This window comes from Leptosomus discolor, chromosome 13 (assembly GCF_034619465.1).
Source record: "Leptosomus discolor isolate bLepDis1 chromosome 13, bLepDis1.hap2, whole genome shotgun sequence".
Taxonomy (NCBI): Eukaryota; Metazoa; Chordata; class Aves; order Leptosomiformes; family Leptosomidae; genus Leptosomus; species Leptosomus discolor.
Window position 1 is genome coordinate 16,275,688 of NC_141403.1, and position 23,674 is coordinate 16,299,361.

The 23,674-nt window shown below is 39.4% G+C and overlaps 1 protein-coding gene across 1 annotated transcript in view; it reads right to left on the reverse strand.

The window, feature by feature from the left end:
* The window catches only part of PTPRM (protein tyrosine phosphatase receptor type M), a 475,520-nt gene that overhangs the window by 300,899 nt on the left and 150,947 nt on the right, over positions 1–23,674 (reverse strand). Inside the window, exons 4-5 of the mRNA XM_086472548.1 lie at positions 14,042–14,120; positions 10,852–10,967 (exon numbers count right to left, since the gene is read on the reverse strand). Of these exons, the coding sequence (XP_086328674.1) occupies positions 10,852–10,967; positions 14,042–14,120 (195 nt within the window). The remainder of the gene's footprint in view (positions 1–10,851; positions 10,968–14,041; positions 14,121–23,674) is intronic.

A 23,674-nucleotide genomic window follows, 5' to 3' on the forward strand; every position in this document is an offset into this window, starting at 1 on the left:
ATATTGCTACCAATGTGGTCTGAGGTGCTCATCAATCTGAAGCTTCTGATCTAAAAGTTTTGACTAATGTCATAATGTAAAACTTCACAGCTGCTTCTGTCAGGTATTTTCAACAGAAATCAACTATTCTGGATAACATTTTAAGCTTCCACATCAATTAGGAATGGTGGAGCTGGTTCCTGACGATAGGAATGAAGTTTTTCACTCTCATTTATTACCCTTCTCTGTATCTCTTTCAGTACAAAACAAGCTGACATTTCTTCACAGTTGCTGACATTTGGCTCTGGTGCCAGGCAGGGCAGTCTGAGGGGATTGGGAGGCTTACCCCGCAGAGCAGCTTTGCCAGTCAGGCTTCTGCAATGTTTCTGAGCTCATTTTCATCCCTATTACAGCAGCACCATCTCATGCAAGTAGCCTAAGGCTAGAATATCGCACCATCAGGCATTTCAGTTTTTTCAGCTGTGCAGTTCATCAGTCATAGTACCTCTGTGAACTCCAGTTGTTCTCCCCTTGCAAGAACCAGACTGAGCAGCACACTGCTGTGGAGGAAAGATCTCATTGCAAAAGCAGGAGGATGGCAGGTTGGGAACCCATTTCCAACACTTAAGAGAGTATGTCAGTTCCCTGATTTTGAGAATTTAGCCCTATAGCAACATCAGCACTTACAAAGTCATGCCAGCAATCAGAGTGCACAGCATCTGATGGGCCACTCAGCCTTGCTGATGCTAACCTATAAGGGAAAAGATGGTGTCCAAGGAGGAAAGTCACCTTTACTGTACATTTCTACCACACTCCAAACAAATTTTGTAAATTCAGCTGCACATAATTTACCAACAAAAACACGAGGCAGGATGGTTTCTTCTGGTCAGCCCAGAAACATCACTGAAGTCAAACCACCTCAAGGACACACTGATTTGAAGATGTCTTTGTTTCTTGCATATGTTCACTGGGATTTATCATTAACAGTCAACATTTAAGTAATTTCTCCTAGTCTCTGGTATCACTACTAATCTGTAAGAGAAATCTTAGCATCAGAGAAAGATTAATCAAATCTACATACCCATAAGAATAAAACCAGTAAGCCCAGGTAAAAAAGCCTGACTGGTGTTAGCCCTGGTGGGAGACTGCATCCCAACAGACAGGAGAGCGAAAAGGATTGCTTTAGGGGTGATGAAGCCTACAGCTGTATCACCCAGAGGGAAGAGACGTAACCGTTCACAACAAAGCTTGTCACATAAGCAACGCATTTGTCTTCCTCAAAGGATGAGCATCTGCCCTAACAACTCTCTTCTAAGAGGAACTGGTTTGGAAGTTTAGGTACACATATTTAAAAATGTATTTGACTTTTCATCTAAATATATACTGTCTTAAGGTATAAAGCTTGTAGTACAAGCATTTGCTCACAGCTAGAGTGGTGCAATTAAACGTACTTTGTTCGAAAAATTTGGTGTGGGATCTCCAATACACATGAACATACTTTACAATTTTATTAAGTTTTAATTGATGTTTAGACAGCTGAGATTTGTTACATTTCTTTCTTACGCCTCTCTTTAGGGAAAGAGAATATGTAAATTAAACTAAATCCTTCTATCACATTTTATCAAAGTTCTTAAAATGCAAAAAAAGAGAAAAACTGACGTTTGCCTCCTAAAAAATTACTGTGATGGAATTTGTGCAAATTAAACCTCAAGTAGAATTAAAATAAACGCAAACCCAACTAGATAACACAATATTGTACGCAGATGTTTATAAAATTGTGCTGTAAAATTACGTAAGTGATGAGGAACAGGAATATACAGATAACAATGCATCGTTCCACAGATGTTTCAAATTACCTTTTCTTTGCATTTTCTTTACTTCACAGTAAATCATATAAAAAGGATCTTCTTTTTGCCCCTTCCTGTACTACAGGCATTTTATACACAATACTAGGCTGTAGCCTCTTCATTAACAGATGATTTTGTGCATCTCTCCTAGCAATATACTACTCCTCCCACGTAAATTTCTGGAATTTGACTGCGATCAGAGCTTTAATAGGTCAGTGTTCACTGACAGCCACAGCCCTGTCCCAACTGCTTTGCTGGGTTTCCTCTGCATGCTCTTAGGGCTGAGAATTTCATTTCTCTTCCTTTATGACTGACAGAAGTAAAGAAAGAAGTGTAAACTATAAATACAACACAGGAAATCCGGAAAAAAGAGGAATTCAATCAACTATTGAAAAACAGTGTGTGTACATAGGCACGCATCTCACCTCCCCCAAGAAACTCCATTTCAATATTTCCTTATCAGTAAAGCTGCTAAATGCCACATGTAAGAATAGTGACTTTAAAATATTATCAAAATAACTGTGGTTGGAAGGGAATTCTGGTGATCATGTAGTCCTAGCCCCCTGCTCAAAGCAGGGTGAACTACAGCAAGTTGCTCATGACTGCATCCAGCTGCATTTTTAATATCTCCAAGGACAGAGACTCCTTAGCCTCTCCAAGCAACCTGTTCCAATGTTTGAAAATTAAAAAAACTTTTTTTTTTTTTCTTATGTTTAAGTGGAATTTCCTGTATTTCAGCTTGTCCTGGCACTAGATACCACTGAGAAGAGTCTGGCTCTGTCATTTCTACTCCTTTCAAGATCCCTCCTGATCTTTCCCTTTTCCAAACTGAACAGTCCCAGCTCTGTCTCTGTATGTCAGATCCTCCAGTCCCTTAACCTTCCTCCTCTCTTTCTTGTACTGGGGAGCCCAGAACAGGACACAGCACTCCAGATGGGTCTCCCCAGAGCTGATCTGAGGGTAATTACCACCTCCCTCGACTTGCTGGCAACACTCCTCCTCTAATGCAGCCCAGGAGACTGTTAGGTTTTTTTGCTGAAAGGACACACAGCTAGCTCATGGTCAACTTGTCCACCACAATCACCAAGTTCTTCACAAAGCACTTTCAAGCTCGCCAGGCTCCAGTGTGCAGTGACGCACGAGATTATTCCTTCCCTAGGACAGGACTTTGCACCTCCCTTTAATGAATTTCACGAGGTTCCTCTCTGCCCATTTCTCCAGCCTGTAAAGGTCCCTCTGAATGGCAGCCCAACCCTCTGGTGCCATCAGCCCCTGCTCCCAACTTTGTACTGCCTATGAACCTCTAGAGGGTGCACTCCATCATCAACCAGGTCAGTAACAAAGAGGCTAAACAGTACGTGTCCCAGTATCGATTCCTAGGGTACACTGCTAATGGCTTGTCTTTATAATGCATTATGATCCATTATAAAGTACAATCAGTATACCTAATGAATGCCAGACATAATTGCTAACACATGCACAAGTTGGTTTTTTTTTATCGGGCAAACATAAACATGGTCTTGTTTTGTTTAGTCCTTTCTTTCTTTTTTAGCCTAAGGTAAAGGAATTGGAAAGCATGCTCAGGCCACCCGTATGTGTCTTACTTTTTAATTTCTCCTCAAAGAACTTAAAGCCTCCCAAAATAATCCAGGCAAAATTGAAGGAGTATTTCAGTTCTTACCATGTCTGTAAAAACAAACACCACAGTTCTGCATGGTTACCCAAAGCACAAGCTTAAGTACGTTAGAGGCATCAGACAATTCATATGTAAGGCAGATAATGAAGGAAAAGCTTTCGAAGATCATAGCTCCTTAGACACTGGGTAACACAAACATGACACACATCATAAGCCGCCTATATTCTGCTGTTCAGAGAACTTTCCCTGTCATATAGTAAGATTACTATGTAACTAATGAAAATCAACTAAAACTGAGTCATGACAATTAATGGAAAATATACAGTATTGTCTACAAGAAAGGCACTAAATATATACTGGAGTGGAGAGGGAGACACAAAGATATTAACATACAAAAACCTGGAAATAATATTAAATGGTTACCAGAATTTTTTAAAAAAGTTTAACTTTCATCTATTCAGTAACAGATAGTGCCCCTTCCCACAAGGCACTAATTATCCTTCTAAGAGTAAGATCATCTCAGGTTATCTACAAAAAAATCCACATCAGGATGCATGTGCATCAGGATGCATGCAATCTTGCCAAAATCTTTAGCTGACTGATGTCATTTAAGCTCTTCTCAAGCCAACGGACTCAAGACAATTTGCTATGCACAAGTCACAGAAGACTGAGCAATTTATGAGCAGGAGGAAGAATGATCTCCCACTCCTGTAGTACACAAAAGCACCTACTGATCAAACCTGAACTATTTTTTTTTTTAATATTCAAAAGAACATCTTCTTTATGCCTATCTCATTGTACAGTTTACATCAATACTTTGTGTTACTAAGCTGTTACATATGTATATGATTTAATTTTAACAGGTAAAATACTGCTTCGTTATCTTAGTATTCAAAAAGGGCTGAAACATTTTTTCCTCAAGTGCTTCCAGACTTAGCAATGAAAATGGTAATTATGTGAAAGCCTCAGAGAGTTTACAGCATAACAAAAGAGTCTTACGAAACTTTAGGACTTCGGTTCACGTTCTAGGACTTTATGTGATTTACATAAACATGTACACACACACACACACACAAACTCTTTCGTATATCCTATAAATATGTTTTATTTTCATAATTTGCCAGATGTCATTGCACTGGCTCTACATTTTCACAAGGATGTTTTTGATGCCTCTCATTTGTGTGTGTGTGTATTCCTAAGGAAAACAATTTGCTTTCCATAACTCCCTCTGACACAGGATTATATCGCTTCCTTTGAATAAGTAATAAATAATGCATACAGGTTTTGCAGTTTTGTACGTAGAGGAATAACATCTTTCATATTCTTCATACCTTCAGCAAAAGATTACTGAAGATACAAAACCAGACACACTGAATAAGGTGAAAGATAGCTTTCAGGAAAGACAAGAAGAAAAGCCAAATCCCTTATTAACAGGTAATACACTGTTTACAGAGGGTAGAGAAGACTGGCCATTAGAGTGATACTGTTCTCAGTTTCTTGGCTGCAAATGAAGTAGCACGCGTTCTGCATGCATAAACCATAGGTATGAAAGATTTCACACTCTGCCCTTCTATCAGAGGACAGCCATTAGTCTCTTGCTATTGGTAAGTCTGATGCTGCTTAACACAGCTGTCAGACACATCCTGAGATCCTGTTGTTACTTGCTTACCTTCCACAAATTTTTACTCTTAGGACTGTATTTCTGCAATAAAAGTTGTGTCTGAGAATTACATTTTTAAATAATTGAATTTCAACCACATTTTAGAATGAAGCTAGGAAAAAGACATCACTTCAATAAAGTGATGACCTCTCTTCCTCATCAACTGTAGCCTTCTGCCATTTGAGGAACCTCTCTCAAGAAAGGACACTCACACTGAGTTAAGGTACAAGTCTCTGAAAAAACACAGCCGCCACACATTTGGTGATGCTACAACTGACCTTTAGAAATTAGTATCAAAAAGACTGGGTTTGATATTAAAATACAATTTCATGATACCTGGGTATCATCTGAACAGCAGTTTCTCTGAAGTCACACACTAGATCACTCTAAGAACAAGTAGCACACAGAGGGAACTGAACGAACCAGCTGCAAATCAGAAGCAGCAGCAGGTGGGGGTGGGAAAATGAAGAGATGGAGCCAGGCCTGAGAAGCTGAGGAACAAACGAGCCAACTGCAGAATCTGTGTGATTCCATGATTTAACAGATGTGCCTCTGTCACAGAGACCTTATGTCATGTCACTTAAACTTTTCCAAGGACTCTTCTAACTCTATACTGCTATTCTAGATGCCTAATTTTGGTCTTCAAGCTCAATTCCCCGAAGTACTGGCCACTCACTATGGCAACTAACATCAGTGGACACTGAGCATGGAAAGTGCTCAGTGCCTTACATGCAGAGGATCAGGTTCAGATGTCTCAGAGACTGTTGCCAAAAGTACAGGATATGTTTTGCTTTTGTTTCTTAGTGTCTATGTTCCTCAACTGTTATATAAAGATCGTATCAATCCATCCCACAGAAAAACTTAATATTGTGATTTTAGCATTAAGATTAGTAGGAAGGATTCTATTAGAAAATGAATAAATTTGTCTTCAGAATTGATTTGTATCGTATTTAGTAAGCAAAGTGAAGCCCTAAATATATTTGTGTAAAGGAACCCACATATTAAGGAACTGTTCATCAACTGAGTATGTCCACTATAATGAACAATTTGGGGATTCTGGAGGGAAAAAAAAAAAAAAAAAAAGACATTAGTATGTAGTCTAAAAGAGGTAGGCTCAAGAGGTTCAAAATTTTAAGCCTGCAGAGGCACAACTTTTCCAAAGTATTGCCTTGGAAACATTTATTTTAATATTTAAGAAGTTTTCACTTAATTTTAATTAGTTACAATTAAATATAGTATTTTGTATATGTAAATATTCAATTCATAACAGTTCAAACTTCATATCCTTAGAGAGAAGAAAATCTATGTACGTGTATATCTGGGGCTTGCAGTGGAAGAAATTTACCTAGTTTTAAGTACACCTTCATTTTTCTAAACATCGTTATAATTTGCAAGCTACAATTTAGATTCCTGGCTCAAAGCTGTTGGTGGAAAGCAAAACGTTTGCTTTTTCAATGTTCTATGCACCAAAAGAAGTTTACTTCTACCCTCTTTCTCCTGTAACAGTGTTGTGTTTCTTGTGCAAATTTACTAAATACTAATACTAGCACAAGTTTTTCAGAAGACACTGTCTCAGCTGCTTTCACTTGACCATTAACAATGTTCCACATGTTAATTTCTTTCCAAATTCTAACTTTGGCTCCCACCTGCAAATGTTGGGGGTTTTGGTTGGGGATTGTTTGGTTTTGGTTTTCTGTTTGTTTGGTTTGGTTTAGTTTTTTCCTGAAAAGTATTTCCATTCCTTGGGATTACCAGCTCCTTTAGTGCCTACTGCTTTATCTTATTGTTGGCATCAACACCTGGACCTCGTCATTTCAAAGAGGAATTTGTTTAATTTTAAAAAAATTACAGCAATTGCTACAGCCCTTACAGAGGGAGAACAAGAAATGGCACGGGAATAGCATTTTTGCTCAAATATTCAACGGAATAGAAAGAGTCATCCCATACTGACAATAACCTGTGTTGTCCACAGACGTGACAAAGAAAATGTAAGCAGATGGGACATATCTATTAACTATAAACATTCCTTCATTACTGTCATCAGATTTATTTTTAGGTACATTTATGTTTAGAACGTAAGCTAATGGGGATATGAATTCATAAACACACAATCTAGCCAATGACCTTATTAACTGGACATACAACAACACACTTGTATGATGCTGTGTTGTGCTCTTGAGTTCTTTTGTTTGACTTCAACTTGAAATGATATCACTGAAAATACTCCCAATTTGTTGTCAAATTATCTGACAAGCTTGCAGTCATAGCTCATGCACTAGGGTGCATGGGTGCCCAGCAAGATCAGGAAAAATGTTTTTCTTGCAAATCAGTGCACTATGGAATAGGTAAACAGCCTTCTGTCTTCCCTTTCCCCAAAGAGTAAAGTGATCACAGCATCAGGAAACAAATTTCATGGCTCAGTGGTGTAATTTGGGCAGCTAACCTATGAATTATGGTTCCCCCATCACCCTTTCAATTGCAAAAAAACCCATAATACTCCATAAACTAATAGACTTCATATTCAATAGGGAGTAAGAGCAGGATAGGCTTGGGGTAAAAAAAAAAAAAAAAAAAAAGGAGGGAAATAAAGTATGATCTATGGATTTCACTTAGGACTGCTTCAAGGCCTGGGTATTATTATTAAAGTAAGAACATCCATGCTGTTTCCAACAACTACTCACCAAAGACAAGGAGATTAAAATAACCAACCCAGTCACAATTACTGATTTGCTTTAAGGACCATACACGTCTCACAGTCTAACAGACTGTAAAAAGTTAAATATTTGTTCACCAAAAAACGTGTACTACTGAACTTGAAGCCTTCTTTGGCACACAAGCTGAGAGGTACTATACAGAAGAGATAGAAGTACAGCAGTCAAATCTTGCCACTACTGGAAACAGTCAGAAATGTCACTGAATTCAGTGGGTTTGTGATTTCACCCTAGAAATTTATACGTACTTCAGACTAACAATGCGAATCTGGAAAAAAAAGATAGGCTCCCATTTGGGAGCAAATTATCTCACGACACTTTGGAATTGCCAAAGCCAAACAGATTAGGTCTCCTGATATGACTTACATGGAAGAAATGCTGTGAAGCCCCTGATCAGATCACACAATTGTATTTATTTATTTACTATGGTTTGTCCTTAAAGTTTTACAAATTTAAGGAAACAAACCATCAAAAGGATGGCAGAAAGGGCTTAATACTACTGGTGGATGAACCAGACCTATCAGACAGTTTGCATGACCCGTTTGTAGCACCACTAACAACTGCTGCCTGAGTGCTAGCATAAACATCACCAGAGAATGGTGCTTATTTTATCCCGGCTTTAGTGCACATAAGAACGCCTTTTATTAAGATGTTTTGCAGTTGAATATTGGCTCTACTGTTACCAGGAACTAAAGGATCTTTAACGTCCATTTAACCAGTCATATGACGTGGAAGATACAGTGTTTTCTGACGGCTATTACAGACAGCTGCTTTGTACTCATGGTCCTGGGGCAGTGTCATGAGATGTTATAAGCAGGCATATACAAAACTCCCCAATATCACACCATGAAACCAGATGGTCTCAGTTGACTGATGGAGAACTGCAAGGTCTGGGGATCTGTTATCCGATCGTGACCTAGTACACCAAAATACAGCAAATCCTTTTGGGATCTGTATCTCATAGCCTTGGTTTGCAGCATCCCACACATGGAGCTGTCTGATCAGTCTTACTGTAAGCTGCAGCAGACATCTGTGGAAACTGGCAAACAAGTACAAAAGCAATCCAAGCTACCGAGGAGACCCTGCCAACTTTTAAAATGTTCTTACACTAAGGCACACCTGGAATTTGCACAACCTTGGACTAATTACCAGAAGGACCTGTAGTTGTATGGGCAGGATAAATAAACAGTAGCCCTGCAGGAAGATAAATTTCTCAAAAAGTCAATCTGTCATTACTTTCTTATCCTTCATATAGAAAAAAAAAAATCTCGTAAGTATAAACAAGGAATCACTAAGCTCAGCAAAGACATTCTGGAACTGCTACTGCTTTTAAGAATTATTTTTTTTTATTTCATAAAATCTAGAAGGATATTTAATTTCTAAAATAAAAAACTACATTTCAGCCTTGCAAAGAATTTACGTGTGTCCTAAATTCCATACAAAAAAGTTAAAGCTGAAATTATACTGTCCTGAAATCTATGGAAAAACTGAATGGAATCAGGATTTCCCTAAATTGAATTCTACCTCCAATTGTACAAAAGAGCATTATGCAAAAGTTTGAAGGTTCTAGAGAGGTTACCATTGATGAAACAGCAACCCATTATTTTCCCTTATACGCTAAACTTTTCACGACTGGAAAAATCATTCTTTATAAAAAATCTCAGTATCTTAGGAAACACAGGCGTCTAACTCTATCAATTCAACACCATAATACTGGCTTTAAAGGGCTGGAGTGTCACAGAAATATCAGCCTTATATCAGCACAGAGGTTAAAAATACCCAATGTAAACCCAAATAAAAGCAAAGGGGATTTCCATTGCTTTTCATTCCATTCCATCAAATACAGAATCCACTGTATTCGATCAGGCTCTTTCTGGATACACATAACAGTTCATCATTCATGCACAGATAAATATGAGTGTTTGCTTTTCAAGCGGTTTTACTTACTTATTTGTGCTCTATTTTTCTTAAAACTACTCAGCTGTTTAACCTGTCACACTTAAATGAATCATTTCCGTAATGCTTGATGAAATTTTGCACCAAATGCAACGTGAAAGGAAAACCGTAGTAAAAGCCTGAAATTGTTTAAACAACAAAAATAGAGAAATTCATCTCTAAGTCACACCTGTTACTATTGCTTCAGCTTCTCCTATCCCTCCTTCTCCACACATTGCAATTTCATCTGACTGATCTCCTTAGGCATTGTTTTACACACCCTTATTTCCTTCTCACAGACAACGTCCCAGTTCTAACACGTTGTTTTTCCACATATGGACAGTATAGGGATCTGGAGGTTGGTCTATCGCTAATGCCAAGTCCAAATAGAGACTATTGTTTGCTGTAGAGAACTCTGGAATGATGGCAGCAAGACAGCAGTTCAACTTGCACCCTCATGACTAAAAGAGATCAAACACGATGCACGTTTTGATACATAGGGATAAGGGGAGACTGTCTTTACTAAAAGAAAATGAGTGGGAGACAGTTTTTAAATCAAGATCTGACACCTACCTAGAAGCTACATTACTGAATAAATAAAGAATTATGGACTCAATGAATATAGGTAAGATTTTTGACTCTATAACTCAGAAGGTCAGACTTGACTGTCATACTGGTCTTCTCCAGACTTAAAAAGTAAGAATGCAATTTTAGCCGAAAATACTAAACAGAGATGAGGTAAGCCAAGCAAATCATTATGCATAATGTTGCAGTTAGCCAGCACAGACATTATGAGAAAGTCATGTGCTCTTTCGTGGGGATTTAGCCTTTACCCACGATTTCCATACATAACAAAAACAGTACCTTTATTTTCAATAAGGCTTGCCATTGAAAGAAGGGCGGGAAATCTTCCAGTATTATTTTCTACCACAGAACACCTCCTATGCAGCAGTTCAAAGGCACTATAAAACCTCGTTTTGATGAAACGGACATCCCTATCACTTTTCATGTTTTTACATTCCTTTCAGAGCAATGAACTCCTCTCCCCAGAGATCTCAGTGAATTAAGAAAGAAAGAAATTACCTGTAACCAGAGTCTGTCACCCGAGTCTGTTCCACCATTGGCCGTGCATTGAAAAGTAGCAAATTGTCCTGCATTGACTTCCACACTCTGAAGACGCAAGAAATGGGGAGTTTTTGCTGTTGGAAGAAGATAAGTATTGAAGTTATGCAACATGGAAGTACAGTCTATGAATAACACACCCAGCAAATGAAACTGCTTTAAAAGGGTCACATCACTGACTACACATTAGATCTCAGGTTGGTTTACTTCCATACCTGGGAAGGAGCAGAAGAGAAGGGTGCTATTGAATTCTTCCTGCTGTGTAAGTTACCTTAGCTCAGTATCCCTCTTGCAATAACACCTTATTAATGAAGATCATATTGGAAACTTATTATGTTTTGAACAAAAATCTATTAGATACTGTTTAGTCTAGTTGGTAGTGTAAGAAAGAAGTTGAGTGATGTTGTCAGGGAAACAGGTTTTTCTTTTTAAGCAGGTACAGCATCTATAGAAGAGATGCTTTAGAAATATAGCACACCAAACAGCTAAAATACTAACACACCACTTCTCACCAACCACGGCTGTATTCTTTAAATACAATTCTTTTCAACAACACTGCAGTAAAAAACCAAAACACAATGCATTCTCCATACCAATACTTATTTTTCACTTAGAAAGAGAAAACACTCTCAGTAAAAATTAAAGCAATACAGCTACAAATAACCTAATGAACGAAACAGATATTCCAACAAGAACTATGTCCGCTGAAGGAAGAAAGACAACATGTGTATTTTTCTTTTACTGGAAAGAGTCCACCACATGACACAGAAAACCAGAAAAATTTGATACAGAAACTTATCCTTGAAAAGGCAGTATTCCCCAACCATTCAAATCCTACTGCGGGCAAGGGGGCTTTTTGCACTGTCTATACTAGCAGATAAGCCAGGCTCTGAACACTGCTTTCAGACATGGAAATGTTAGTACTGGCAAACTAAACATACATTTTCTAGCAGAACATCACAACCATTTAAAGTGTTGATGACATTTTCTTAAAAGACCTTATCACTAGGAGAAATTGCAGTTATAAGGAATTTATAAATAACTAGCTACCAGAATTCAAGAAAAAGGTACTTAATGTCCAGTGCAAGGCTCTGTAAGGAGGAAGGGAGGGAATAAAACAGCCCAAATTAATATCTAACTATGGAAGGAAATCTTTTCATGACAACCATCCTTATGGTAGATTTATTAGACGTACTGCTTTTTTATTGTCTTAAACACCTCCCAACTAGGACAGAGACTTTAGGTCAAAGTCATCCTCCTCTGACTATCACAGAATCACAGAATGTCAGGGGTTGGAAGGGACCTGAAAGATCATCTAGTCCAACCCCCCCACCAGAACAGGACCACCTAGAGCAGGTAAAATTCTTCAATAAGTTCCCCATTTCTCCATCATCATCATCCTCCCCCCCGCTTTTTTTTTTTTACATCTGCTTTTTTACATCTGCTTTTACCCTACTCGTTTGTTTTTTTTTCCTCAGTCTTCTCAAACTCTGGAAAACTAGCCTTTCTGACTTACCAGGTATGGACTAAGAGAACAGGGGCATTAGGTTTTAAAAACAAACAAAACCCAAACACATACACCCATGCACCAAGAAAAACCCCAACCAACCACCCACCACAATCCATCCTTTTCAGTTTTACGTGCTTACAATTTGCCTTCTGCTTGGTCTTTGTCTGTACTACCCAGACAACTGCCTAGCAAATATTTTTGCCATTTGAATTTTTGTTTAAAGGATTAATCATTCCAAAAGTTCTTTTTCTGACAATACGCAGAAATGAATAGCATTACAGGTCTTGCAAAATTTTAGACACATAGTATTTCTATTTCAATTTTCTCACTTTCTCAATTTTCTTGTACACAATGTAACTGGTTTGATGTCTTAATTTCTAACATTTTAATTACTTCATCAAAGAACTTTTCATTAAAGCTTTCGCATTTCAACACTGCCACGTCCAAACTCTACGTGCTATGGGGTATAACCCAACCTCCACATTAACAAGAGCCACTTGCAGGTTTTGAAAACTGATTGGTACAAATGCACAGATCAAACCTCTCAAAATCTGTGTAAGAAAAATTATTAAGCTGGTAAAATGCTGCTTTAGACTTACCGTACCTGAACCAAAGATATACCTTCAAAATGCAGAAGCCCAAACTGTCTAACAACATGAGTGCCTACTGTGTTTATTAAAACTAAGTGATTCAGAAATAACAGCTGCTGATTCTGCATAACTGTATTGGAAGAAATGTCGGTGTCTTCTTGCCACTTAACACTAAAACCATTTTTATGAGGTGCTCTGGCACTAACTGATAGATAAACCACTTTTTATTTTAAACTGCAGCTCTTACTTACAAGCCACAAAGAATGCATACAAGCACAACATGATACAAGAGGAAGGTGAGCAATTACACAGAAGTTGCTGTCTTTTTCCCTACTCAGTCAGTTGGTCAGTAAGATTGAAATCTACAATTCCATACTGTATTTAACAAGTAGCACTGTGTGAAATAATCATTTATTTCAGTACAGTGAAATACATCTGGATTACTATACTACAGCTTTAATTTAGAAGGTTTTGTTTTGATATTAGTTTTAAAAGAACTTAGGATAGTTAAATATTACATACCCTTAATAATGGTATAGGGAACACATCCAAAACATAAGGAAGCGCAGAAATTGAGCAATGGACCTCAGGAAGTACCCTAAGTAACCTTGCTTAGCAGAGCCTCAGCCCTTGGCTAGCGGAGTTTTCCTCCTTCTAAATCTTGGAAAAAAATAATCATATATATTCAGCTCTTGTGTTGTTCATCTGCTCTCACTGATGTCTCAGCTTGCAGCTGCACAGAATTTTTGATGCAGACAGAAAAATGGTCAACAAACCTTGATGACTTTTGTTCTGAAGGAGACGTCAGATGGCTCAGTTAAGGTCTGGGGTCATGCCAAGTGCTTTACACAATGTGCATATAAGAGATGCCTTTAAGGCCAATAAGGTGCAGTTTTCAAATGCTAGCAACACTTTGTACACACTGAGCCTATATTTGTAGCACTGACATTGTTTTCTGGCATTTTCCTTATCTTTTGCTCCACATTTATTGAAGCATAGGGGCACATTCATTTTAGGCAGCTGGCTTTTAAAATAGCGGATAGGTACTTACTACATGGATGTCCTAAAACTTTCACTTCATCAAGAGCCACATATCCTGGGTGACCTGAAGTGACCACTTCAAAAACAACCTGAGAAGCAAAAAGAGAATTTCAGTTACGATTTGTAACACAGGGAACATAAAAATATTCTGTTATGGAAAAACACACCAACACTTTTAACATGTTAAGAACATCTTGAAAACAAAATACAATCAAAAAATCCCTCAAAACGTGCTGTTTGTATTATTACAATTTACCAGAACATAAAATCACATTTTTTCATGTTTAAAGTATTTTTGAAGATTTACAAGCATGATCATATATAGCTCACAATTAGAAATAAACAAATCCCCCCAATATTTGGTCTGCCAAAGTAGTTACCCAATAATCATCTTAAATATTAAGATCAGTGTTTTATTTTCAATTCTTTGTCTTGCAAACTCCTACTTTTCTTAAAAAAAATTACATTTCCGAAGTATACAGAGATTTGCACAGTATCAGACACAAACATACCTATTTTCATGAATGTATTTTCCATGCTCTTAATCTTCCACCAAATGTAGTCAATTAAGTAAAGCAGATCCATTTGCCACGGTTTGTTTAATGGCTATAAATAGGTCACAAAATAAATGGACCGTTCTTGTTGTTTGAATTAAGTACACTGCAAAGTAAATCTCTCAAAATTTTGGCAGCCTTAGCTTTGAACATCCTAAGAATGTTTATGTGGAATAAAAGAAAATATGCCAGTAATGTTAGCAGGTACATCTCCACACCAATGCTCAAGAAACAGGTCGTGATTTTTTAAATTTTTTTTTTAAATACTTCCCTTCTGCTTGGAAAGTTAACTCTAACTGCTCTTGTAACTACTCTCAGGAAATACATTGAGAAAGACAAAGTTTAGAAACTACTTTTCACACATACACTGTACTTGACCTTGGAACAGATGCAGTACCATATCTTTTACTGCAACTATTTCAGCAGAAAGAGAATGACACAAAATGAAAACATGTCACAAGGATAGCATACAGCCCCATAATGTTATATCACAGTTTCCTAGTGCTGAATAAACACTGGCGGAGCACCAGTTCTGATGTTAAAACAAACCGTGAGGTGAGCAAATTCTTCACAATCTCTTGCCTCTGCCTTCTCCCAACTTTCTCATTGCTCTATCTGTGGACACCTCTCCCAGGTATCACAGAATGGTTTGGGCTGGAAGGGACCTTAAAGACCATCCAGCTCCAACCCCCTGCCATGGGCAGGGACACCTTCCACCAGACCAGGTTGCTCCCAGCCCCATCCAGCCTGGCCTTGAGCACTGCCAGGGAGGGGGCAGCCACAGCTGCTCTGGGCAGCCTGTGCCAGGGCCTCACCGCCCTCACAGGGAAGAATTTCTTCTGAATATCTGACCTAAATCTCCCCTCTTTCAGTTTGAAACCGCTACCCCTTGTCCTATCACTGCCCTCCCTGATCAAGAGTCCCTCCTCTACCTTTCCTGTAGTCCCCCTTTCAGATGGCTTTGAGCAATCTCCTTATACTGAATGCTTCAAAAGAGTGGGAGGGCTGTCTTTTTTTTTAAATAAGGTATTTTTCAAAAAAACCTAGAAAGTTAACCAGAAGGCCGCTCTAAGGTCTCCCCGGAGCCTTCTCTTCTCCAGGCTGAACACCCCCGACTCTCTCAGCCTGTCTTCACAGGGAGCTGCTCCAGCCCCTGAGCATCTTCGTGGCCTCCTCTGGACCCACTCGAGCAGGTCCGTGTCTGTCTTATGCTGGGGGCCCCAGAGCTGGACGCAGCCCTGCAGGGAGGTCTCAGCAGAGCAGAGCAGAGGGGCAGAATCCCCTCCCTCGACCTGCTGGCCACGCTGCTCTGGATGCAGCCCAGCATGCCATTGGCTTTGTGGGCTGTGACAGCTCACACTCAGGTTTTCATCTACCAACACCCCCAAGTCCTTCTCCTCAGGGCTGCTCTCCATCCACTCATCCCTCATCCTGTGTCTGTGCTTGAGGTTGCCCCGACCCAGGTGCAGGACCTTGCACTTGGCCTTGTTGAACCTCATGAGGTTCACATGGGCCAACCTCTCCAGCCTGTCCAGGTCCCTCTGGATGGCTTCCCTTCCCTTCAGTGTGTCGACCTCACCACACAGCTGGGGTCAGTGGCAAACTTGCTGAGGGTGCGCTCAGTCCCACTGTCCATGTCGCCAACAAAGATGTTAAAACAGCATCAGTCCCAACACTGACCCCTGAGGAACTTAGCATCTTCCTTAACTCCTTCTCTTTCCCAGTCTCACTGGAGTGAAATGACTGTAAATATGGCTTTAACTCCACATGGCTGACAAGGAAAAAACTACTTTTCATTCCAGTTCTGCCTCCTATCTGCACAAAAATTTCAAGCTACAGAGCCAATGTTGCCCCTAGACGAATCAGGCAGCCACAAGAAAACACAAGATGGCAATGAGGAAAATCCAAAAGCCACCAAAGGATTTTTGCAGAAATAAGTTCTGCAAGAAAAGGATTGCTCAGTCACAAGCTCCAGCCTGTGGCCTTCTAAATGCCCAATGGCACTCTGATGGCACTTGAAGCTGATATTGCTGATGCACAGCAACAGAGTGAACAGGGTATGGATTCGGCTCCCAGCATTCAGTAGAGCATCCAGAGCAAGACCATTCAAAATTTCAAAGCACCCCTTTCCTACAAAGAAGAAAATCTCCTGGTGGAACTGGTCTTAAGAACTATCTTGGGAAGCAGAAGCTATTAAAGAAGAAAAAAGCAGAAGCTATTAAAGAATAACTTGCATTCGAAGACCTGAAAGAGCTTTTCCAACCATGACCATTCTTACCCTCATCTTAAAAGCCTTGAAATGGAAATACAGAGAGATAAGCGATGTGCACAAAGTAACTCTAAGTTTTGATGGCAGTGCAAGACCCAGAATGCAGCTCCTGTTTTCACTCATTGAACTCCGAAAAAAGAACAATCATTTCTCGCTGCTAACAAATGTGAAAACAGTTGCATATTCTCAGTCTGTGTTACACTCTCTGAAAAAAGCGGTTATGCTGGTGCTCTTGGAAGGAGGAGGAGACTGCTCCATTTCCTGAAGAGTTACCAAGCCTATTCAAAATGGAGAAGAACTGAAAGACTGTAGGTCATGAGAACCATGGCATAGACCCAGGAACCTGCAGTTAATGCAGGGATGTTACAACACATTGGTGAAGAACAGGGATCCGGCAGCCAAGTCTCAGAAACGGCAGAAAAATTTCCTGGGGAAATATGCTGCCACTAAGAAAGTCACTGAGTTAATCGAATCTAAGTGTGGAGGGGCAAAGGCTTGCTTGTGAAAACACAGAGGGCTGGGAACAGTTACTGATTTCTCTCCTGTATTCCCTAGTGGCTTTGAGTTTTCTCTGTTAATAAGAAAAAAGCCAGTTAACTTTCTAGTTTTTATTGAAAAATAACTTTTTTTAAAAAAACAAAACAAAACAAAACAAAACAAAAAACAAAAAAAAAAACCCAAAACCTCCCTCTCTTTTGGAGCATTCAGTATAAGGAGATCTGCCCAAAGCCATCTGAGAGGTTTACCTGATCCATGATCCCATCACTGCAGAGCAGGAGGTTTTTTCAGGTTCTTCACTTTTAGATATGCTAAATTCTAAAAAACCCTGGGAGGAACTGGCACATGCACACCTCTGAAGCAGCCAGCCAAACCAGTCAGAAGTTTTCTGCTAAAAATATTACTGTCAGACAATGGAGATTTAACTAATTTTTTTCAAATGTTGCATAAAAGTGTCTTTTACAAAGAATTACCTGACTTCCAGCAAAACCAAATACCTGGCCTCTAGAGAAGAAAACATGCATAATACCCGAGTAGAAGATCTCAAAATAATTTATATAATTCATAACCGGGCAGCTTAGCTACAGGCTCTCCGAGAGGTTTTAAGTACTTCATTACTGCAATATACTCGCAGACAAAAAAAGCTTGTAGAACCCATTCCTTCAGTTCACAGGCAGAAACTACAACCTTGAAATAACTGAATCAGACCTGCTTATGACAACAGAGAAAGACTCAATGAGTGATCTGAAATATCCTGCCCTATCTCTAGACAACATACCAAAACTGTCATCACCACAAAAAAAGCAGGCAATGCATCAAGAAACTGCCAGCTGGACATACTACTAAATTACAATTACTGCCATTGAAGAAGGCATGTTTCAAAGAAAAGTAATACTGACTGAAACATTGTCAGTTTAATCATGTTTCCATTAAAAGCAAGAGTCAAGCTGTAATCAACTTTAATGATCATATGTTTTGGTCTCTTCTGACATAAAATAAGCAATTTTTAGTGACTAGAAAGAGCCACTACAGCCAGTAGTGACATAGCATTTTCAGAGACATCGTTGATGTGCCTTTTACTTCATATATAAAAGAACATGACACCTATTCCAAGTATCGTAATATAATTTCCATTTTGTTCACAGGCTGTGAAATACTATCAACTGCTGTATCCAAATCCAGTATTTTGTTTTATTTAAATTAATAAATGAAGCCTACGGTCCAAAATATCCGCTTAACTAAGCATTTTCCCTTTTTACACTGAAAAAAAAAGTTTGATGCTACACATGACACGTTTTGAAAAGGTCTAGTAAGTGTGCTGCACACTGTAAAAGGGTGCTCAGGAACAGACCTAGAAACACTTCTGAAAGCTCATTTATTCATTGAAAAGCTTGTATTAGGGATGTCAAGACTATTCACAAATCTCAATCAGTTTTGCTAGTAATTTCACCAGAAATGGAATCTAGAAACTTGTTTCACATCCAGTTTTTTTCCATCATTTCACATTTGAAAAGCTGCTTGTCTTGGAAAAGTTAATACTTTCACTCCTGCCTTCAAACTTTGCCTCTCCTCGTGGCTGACACAACACCTGCAGGCAATATAACAGACCCCAGTCGAAACAGAGACAACACTCCAAAGCCAGACTGGGCAGCCCTTGGATTTTTTGCCTATTATTCTGTCACCTTATCAGTCCGGAAACAAGCAGTTAAAAGACTGAATTCATTTGCTCAGGAAAAACTCTGCCGAACATTGGCCTGAGAGCTGTTTTACACCGTTCTCCCCCTCGCAGGCCTGCCAAACAGGAACCAGGGAAGCAGCTTAGCACTGCGCTGTCCCTCATCCTCCCTGCTTCAGTGAAGGGCAAAATTAGCTTTTCATTCCTGCCACTTCCCCTTGCTACGTATGAACAAAGAAAAGGGGTCTGCTCACCAACATAAATGCTTACTGCTGAAAATGTGCGACTCAAGATAACTTGTCTGTTTGAAAGAACAATAGAAATAAACAGGTTTTGTTGCCACACAACCTCACTCAGTAAATTCCTGCCTTTGTTGTTGCAAAATCGCAATGCTTTAGTCAAAAGGTGGATTGAACCAAATGTAAACGCTACTTCACACAACTTAAAAATAGCACTTTGCAAAAACAAGAAAGAGAAACGAGTATGAGAAAGCTACTTAACGTCAGGCTGCAATCCTGCCCCTCTGCACGCCCAGTAAGCGGGCAGTGACGTACCAGACGCTGCCCGCAGCACACACTGCACTCTCCGCCCGCCGTGCTTCACCACACAGTGCCTTTCTTGGGCGGTATTTTACAAGGCATTGGGAACAGTTCCTCTCCAGAAAACTACCATTGTCCTGTGCCCCTGTGGATTGAGTTCTTCCCCACTTTTGACTCACCCTAGGACTACCCGCTTTATCACGGGGCACAGTGACAGTGACCGCTGCCTCGTCAAAGCCACATGCGCGGAGGTTCCTGACCTGGTCCTTCCCAGGCCCTGCAGAAACTTGTCACAGCTTATTGACTTGGGCTGCCTAAAATGTGGTCAGGCCTCCCTGGCTGGGAATTCACTTTATGTCATTTCTCTCCTCACCTCTTACTCCCACACAACTACCATTTGGCACTCACACGTGCACTCAAGCACATTAAACAATATTTTGGCAGTTGCTGCCAACCTGAGACTCCGAAGAAACCCCTTACGGGTGAGCAACGCCGAACACTGAGCTCCTTACATTAACGGTTATTAAATCTCATTCTCCTTGTTTTTAAACCAGTTGTTGTCTTACATTTCTCTACTGAAGACCCAGAAGCTTTCTTGGATTAGGAACAAGGGATGGAAGAAAATAACAGAGCCTTGTGAATACGACAAAAAGCGCACGCCTGCTTTCCCTTGGCCATTTTTAGACTGCTGGGGTTTTTTAATTTAGGTATGTGGTTTGCCCTGGTGCATCTTTCTCAAAATAACTATTCCCAAATCACCCAGCTCAATGAAGAAGAGCTATTTAAGATGCGTGACAAAGGGCTGTGATTCAAAATGCAATATGCATTTCAAAGTTTCTTTTGAGTTCAAAGCACAGTTCAAGACCGTACGCGTGCAGTTGAATGCAACACACACAAAACACAAGAACGTGAGCCTGACCTTTACTGCACAAGAAGCTTAATTCTCTGTCCTCGCTGATGATTGAAGCACATTGCATGAGCCAAACTCCAAGCAAAGCATGTACAAAGCAGGTTATGAAACAAATGAAAGTTTAAGTCCAGATTTCAAAAGGCAGGTTGGATCTACTGCTTCTTATTCCCTAAACTCCTAATTTACAGGGGAAAGTGTCAGAATGGTAAAGGGTAAATCTCATCTCAGTGTGAAATGATACCATATAACTCCTTTGTGTCCTTACTAAAAAAGGCCAGGAATTACTGCCAGGCTCTTATCCCATTTTCTCATTCCAGCTTCAGAGGAATTTGTGTTTAAAGAAGGTGCAGTGGTATAGAGAGTAGTGTTACTCCACTGGAAGCTATTTTCAACCCTTTCAATTCCATTTCTGGATTTTAAAACTGCAGCATTTGTTGTTTTATTTAATCAAGATTTGTTTCAGCTCGCTGCTGCCATGCCTGACTCCCAGCAAAGTACAAAGCGAGTAATTCAAAATGTAAAAACTGATAGGGGGACGGTGTGTAACTCGCAACAGTGCTGTGCCAAATTGCTTGCTTGCAGGGTTAGAAGCAGGGAACACAAGCCACTCACCAGACTCAACCCAGTGGTGGCATTTTGCATACTGTGAAGTTCCAAAAGTGCAATGCTTCAAAAACATAAAATATATTTAAAATATTACTAATTGGTCTGAGAATCATAAACTAACCTAGGGAAAAAGGAAAAAAAAAAATTACTCCCTCACCCCAAACACACAAAACAAGAAAACAACACTGAAATCAACAGATTTTCCTCCTAAAAGATCCAAAGGAGGAAAAAAAAAAAAAAAAATTAAAGAAAATAAAAACAACCCCCAAAAAACCCTCCTACCCTCTCCTCACTAGAGGATCAGCCTTTTCAGGACTTACTTGTACCTCAAAGCATCAATTTTAGAGCCTCTCCACCTACTGAGACTGCTCCCCAACAATCTGAAAACAGGCTCAGCACTACCCATAGAAATCTACATAGTGTTTATTCCTCTTTTTCTGTGCACATCCTAATTCTATTCAAGTAATGAGGAGGGTGAAGGTCTTAGTAATTATGCGAAGCCTTGTTTTGTTTGCAGGCTGTCTCCAATGGCATGATAAACTCCTTGATGCTCTTGCTTAAGATGCACCAAGTAGACAATAGCTCAGTAAAGCAAACAATTTCTCCTGCGACCACTGATAAAAACAGGAAGCCAATGCTCCCTCAGGGGAGCGCTCCTAAAGGGATTTTATAATACAGAACTAAGACTAGCTCCTGTAGAGCTACTTCGAAACAAATAGCTCAGGGACCAGGAGGCACAGCAGAAAAGAACAAGCTGTGCTGATTATCTTTGACCCTCAGAAAGTGTTCGGCAGCTTGAACCTATGTTACTGCAACCATACTGTAATCAGTAACTGGACTGCAACGTAGACATACCCTAAAGTCAAAGGCAGATGTTAAGCAGTAGCACTTAGAAGACCATTAATTATGGAATTAAATACATCCGTAATCACCAGAATACTTGACAATTTAAGTTTAAATAAGCAGTAATTAAGCTACAATTAGTGTTGTAACATGCAGGTTATCATTGTGATTTATATACGTAGTACGGCTTTCATATAGGGTGAAACCTACGCAAATAATTACCTAGTAAAAAGAAATGTGTATACTAAAAGAAATTAATTACTTTGTTCAGAGACTGTACTTCTAAAGGGTCAATTCTAAATGGAAACCCAACATGAAAGGTATTAACAAGCTTGGATAACTGGTGCTAGAATAATAAAATACAGTTAATTATTAAATCTTTTGAATGTTTTATATATATGTGTTAATAATATGTGGTTTACACAAATAAGTATTTAGAAGTTGGATTAAAATTCACTCCACTACACAATCTAATTTCTAGTCAGCTACCATTAGTGGGAGTTATTTTGCCTACACCTTCCATGAATCAACAGCAAAACAGACCAACATCTGTGTGTTTTTAAGCATCCTGAATTCTATAAATATTATAACTCTGAAATGTTATCATATATAATTTGTCTTCAGAGTTCTATAGTACATTTTGCTTTCATTTGCACCTAGACACCTTGTAGGTGTCCCACTAATGGAATGGAACTGCAAGGCAATCACAAACATACAGATGCCTACACGGACCACACTACACTGCTTTGTCCATCTACCCTTGCAGAATCTCTTCCTGAAGACTACTCATTGGAAACTACCAACATTCACACATGGCAAGTTAAAAAGGGCTCTATAATTCTTTAAAAATCTTCTTAGTGGACTTTTCTTAATTTTGTTCAATAGGGTTGGACAGCCTCTGAAAATCCCTGGGAGGAAGTCTCTTAACATTTTCGAGGTTATGTGAGAAACAAATGGATTTGTGCCAAAGGAGGTCAGAGTTTTGGAATCAAATGAATAGCAGCTTAGGAAACAGACCTGGTGCTAGACACCTGTCAAGATGGGTCCTCTGCCTTCTCCCACCATACATGCAGTCATCTGAGCTCTCACCTAACTTGGATGCACATTCTCACAAGATATACCACATATACCCTTTTCTCCTCTTCCTGCCCTTCCTCCAGCTGCTTGCAGCTAACTTCCTGCCTCCCCCCAAAACAGACTCTGTGAAGACGAAAAAGCACGAAAACAGATGGAAAGAGTTCAGAAACAATGTGAAATTGCAAGTGTCACTGGGCAAATGACGAAATTGCATCCCAGATTGCTGAGAGAATGGAGGCAACCAAAATGGAGACGTGATTGACCATAAGCTGTCAAAATGGAGACAGAGCTTCCTCAAGAATAAATTAGCTTACCCACAGTGGAACCAGTGAAGTTACACTATTTCACACTGGTTCCTTGGACTGTCACAGATATTACTACAGCATAAGACAATTTGGCACATCAACCAAATTGCAATACCTAAGCAGGTATTATTTCAGACTATATGGAGCAAACACAAAGAAAATTACTTACTATACTCCTCAGTGAAAGAAAAATTATATAAAAATGTCTGTATTTCCAGAGGCAAAGACAGCACGCGGAATCCATTACAGACAGACTCAGGCATCTATTATATATGAGCTGATGCACGGTAATTTGCAAAACTGCATTACCCCATCCAACCATATAAGGGTTCACCTACAAATAAGGATGGACAGTCCAGACGGCAGG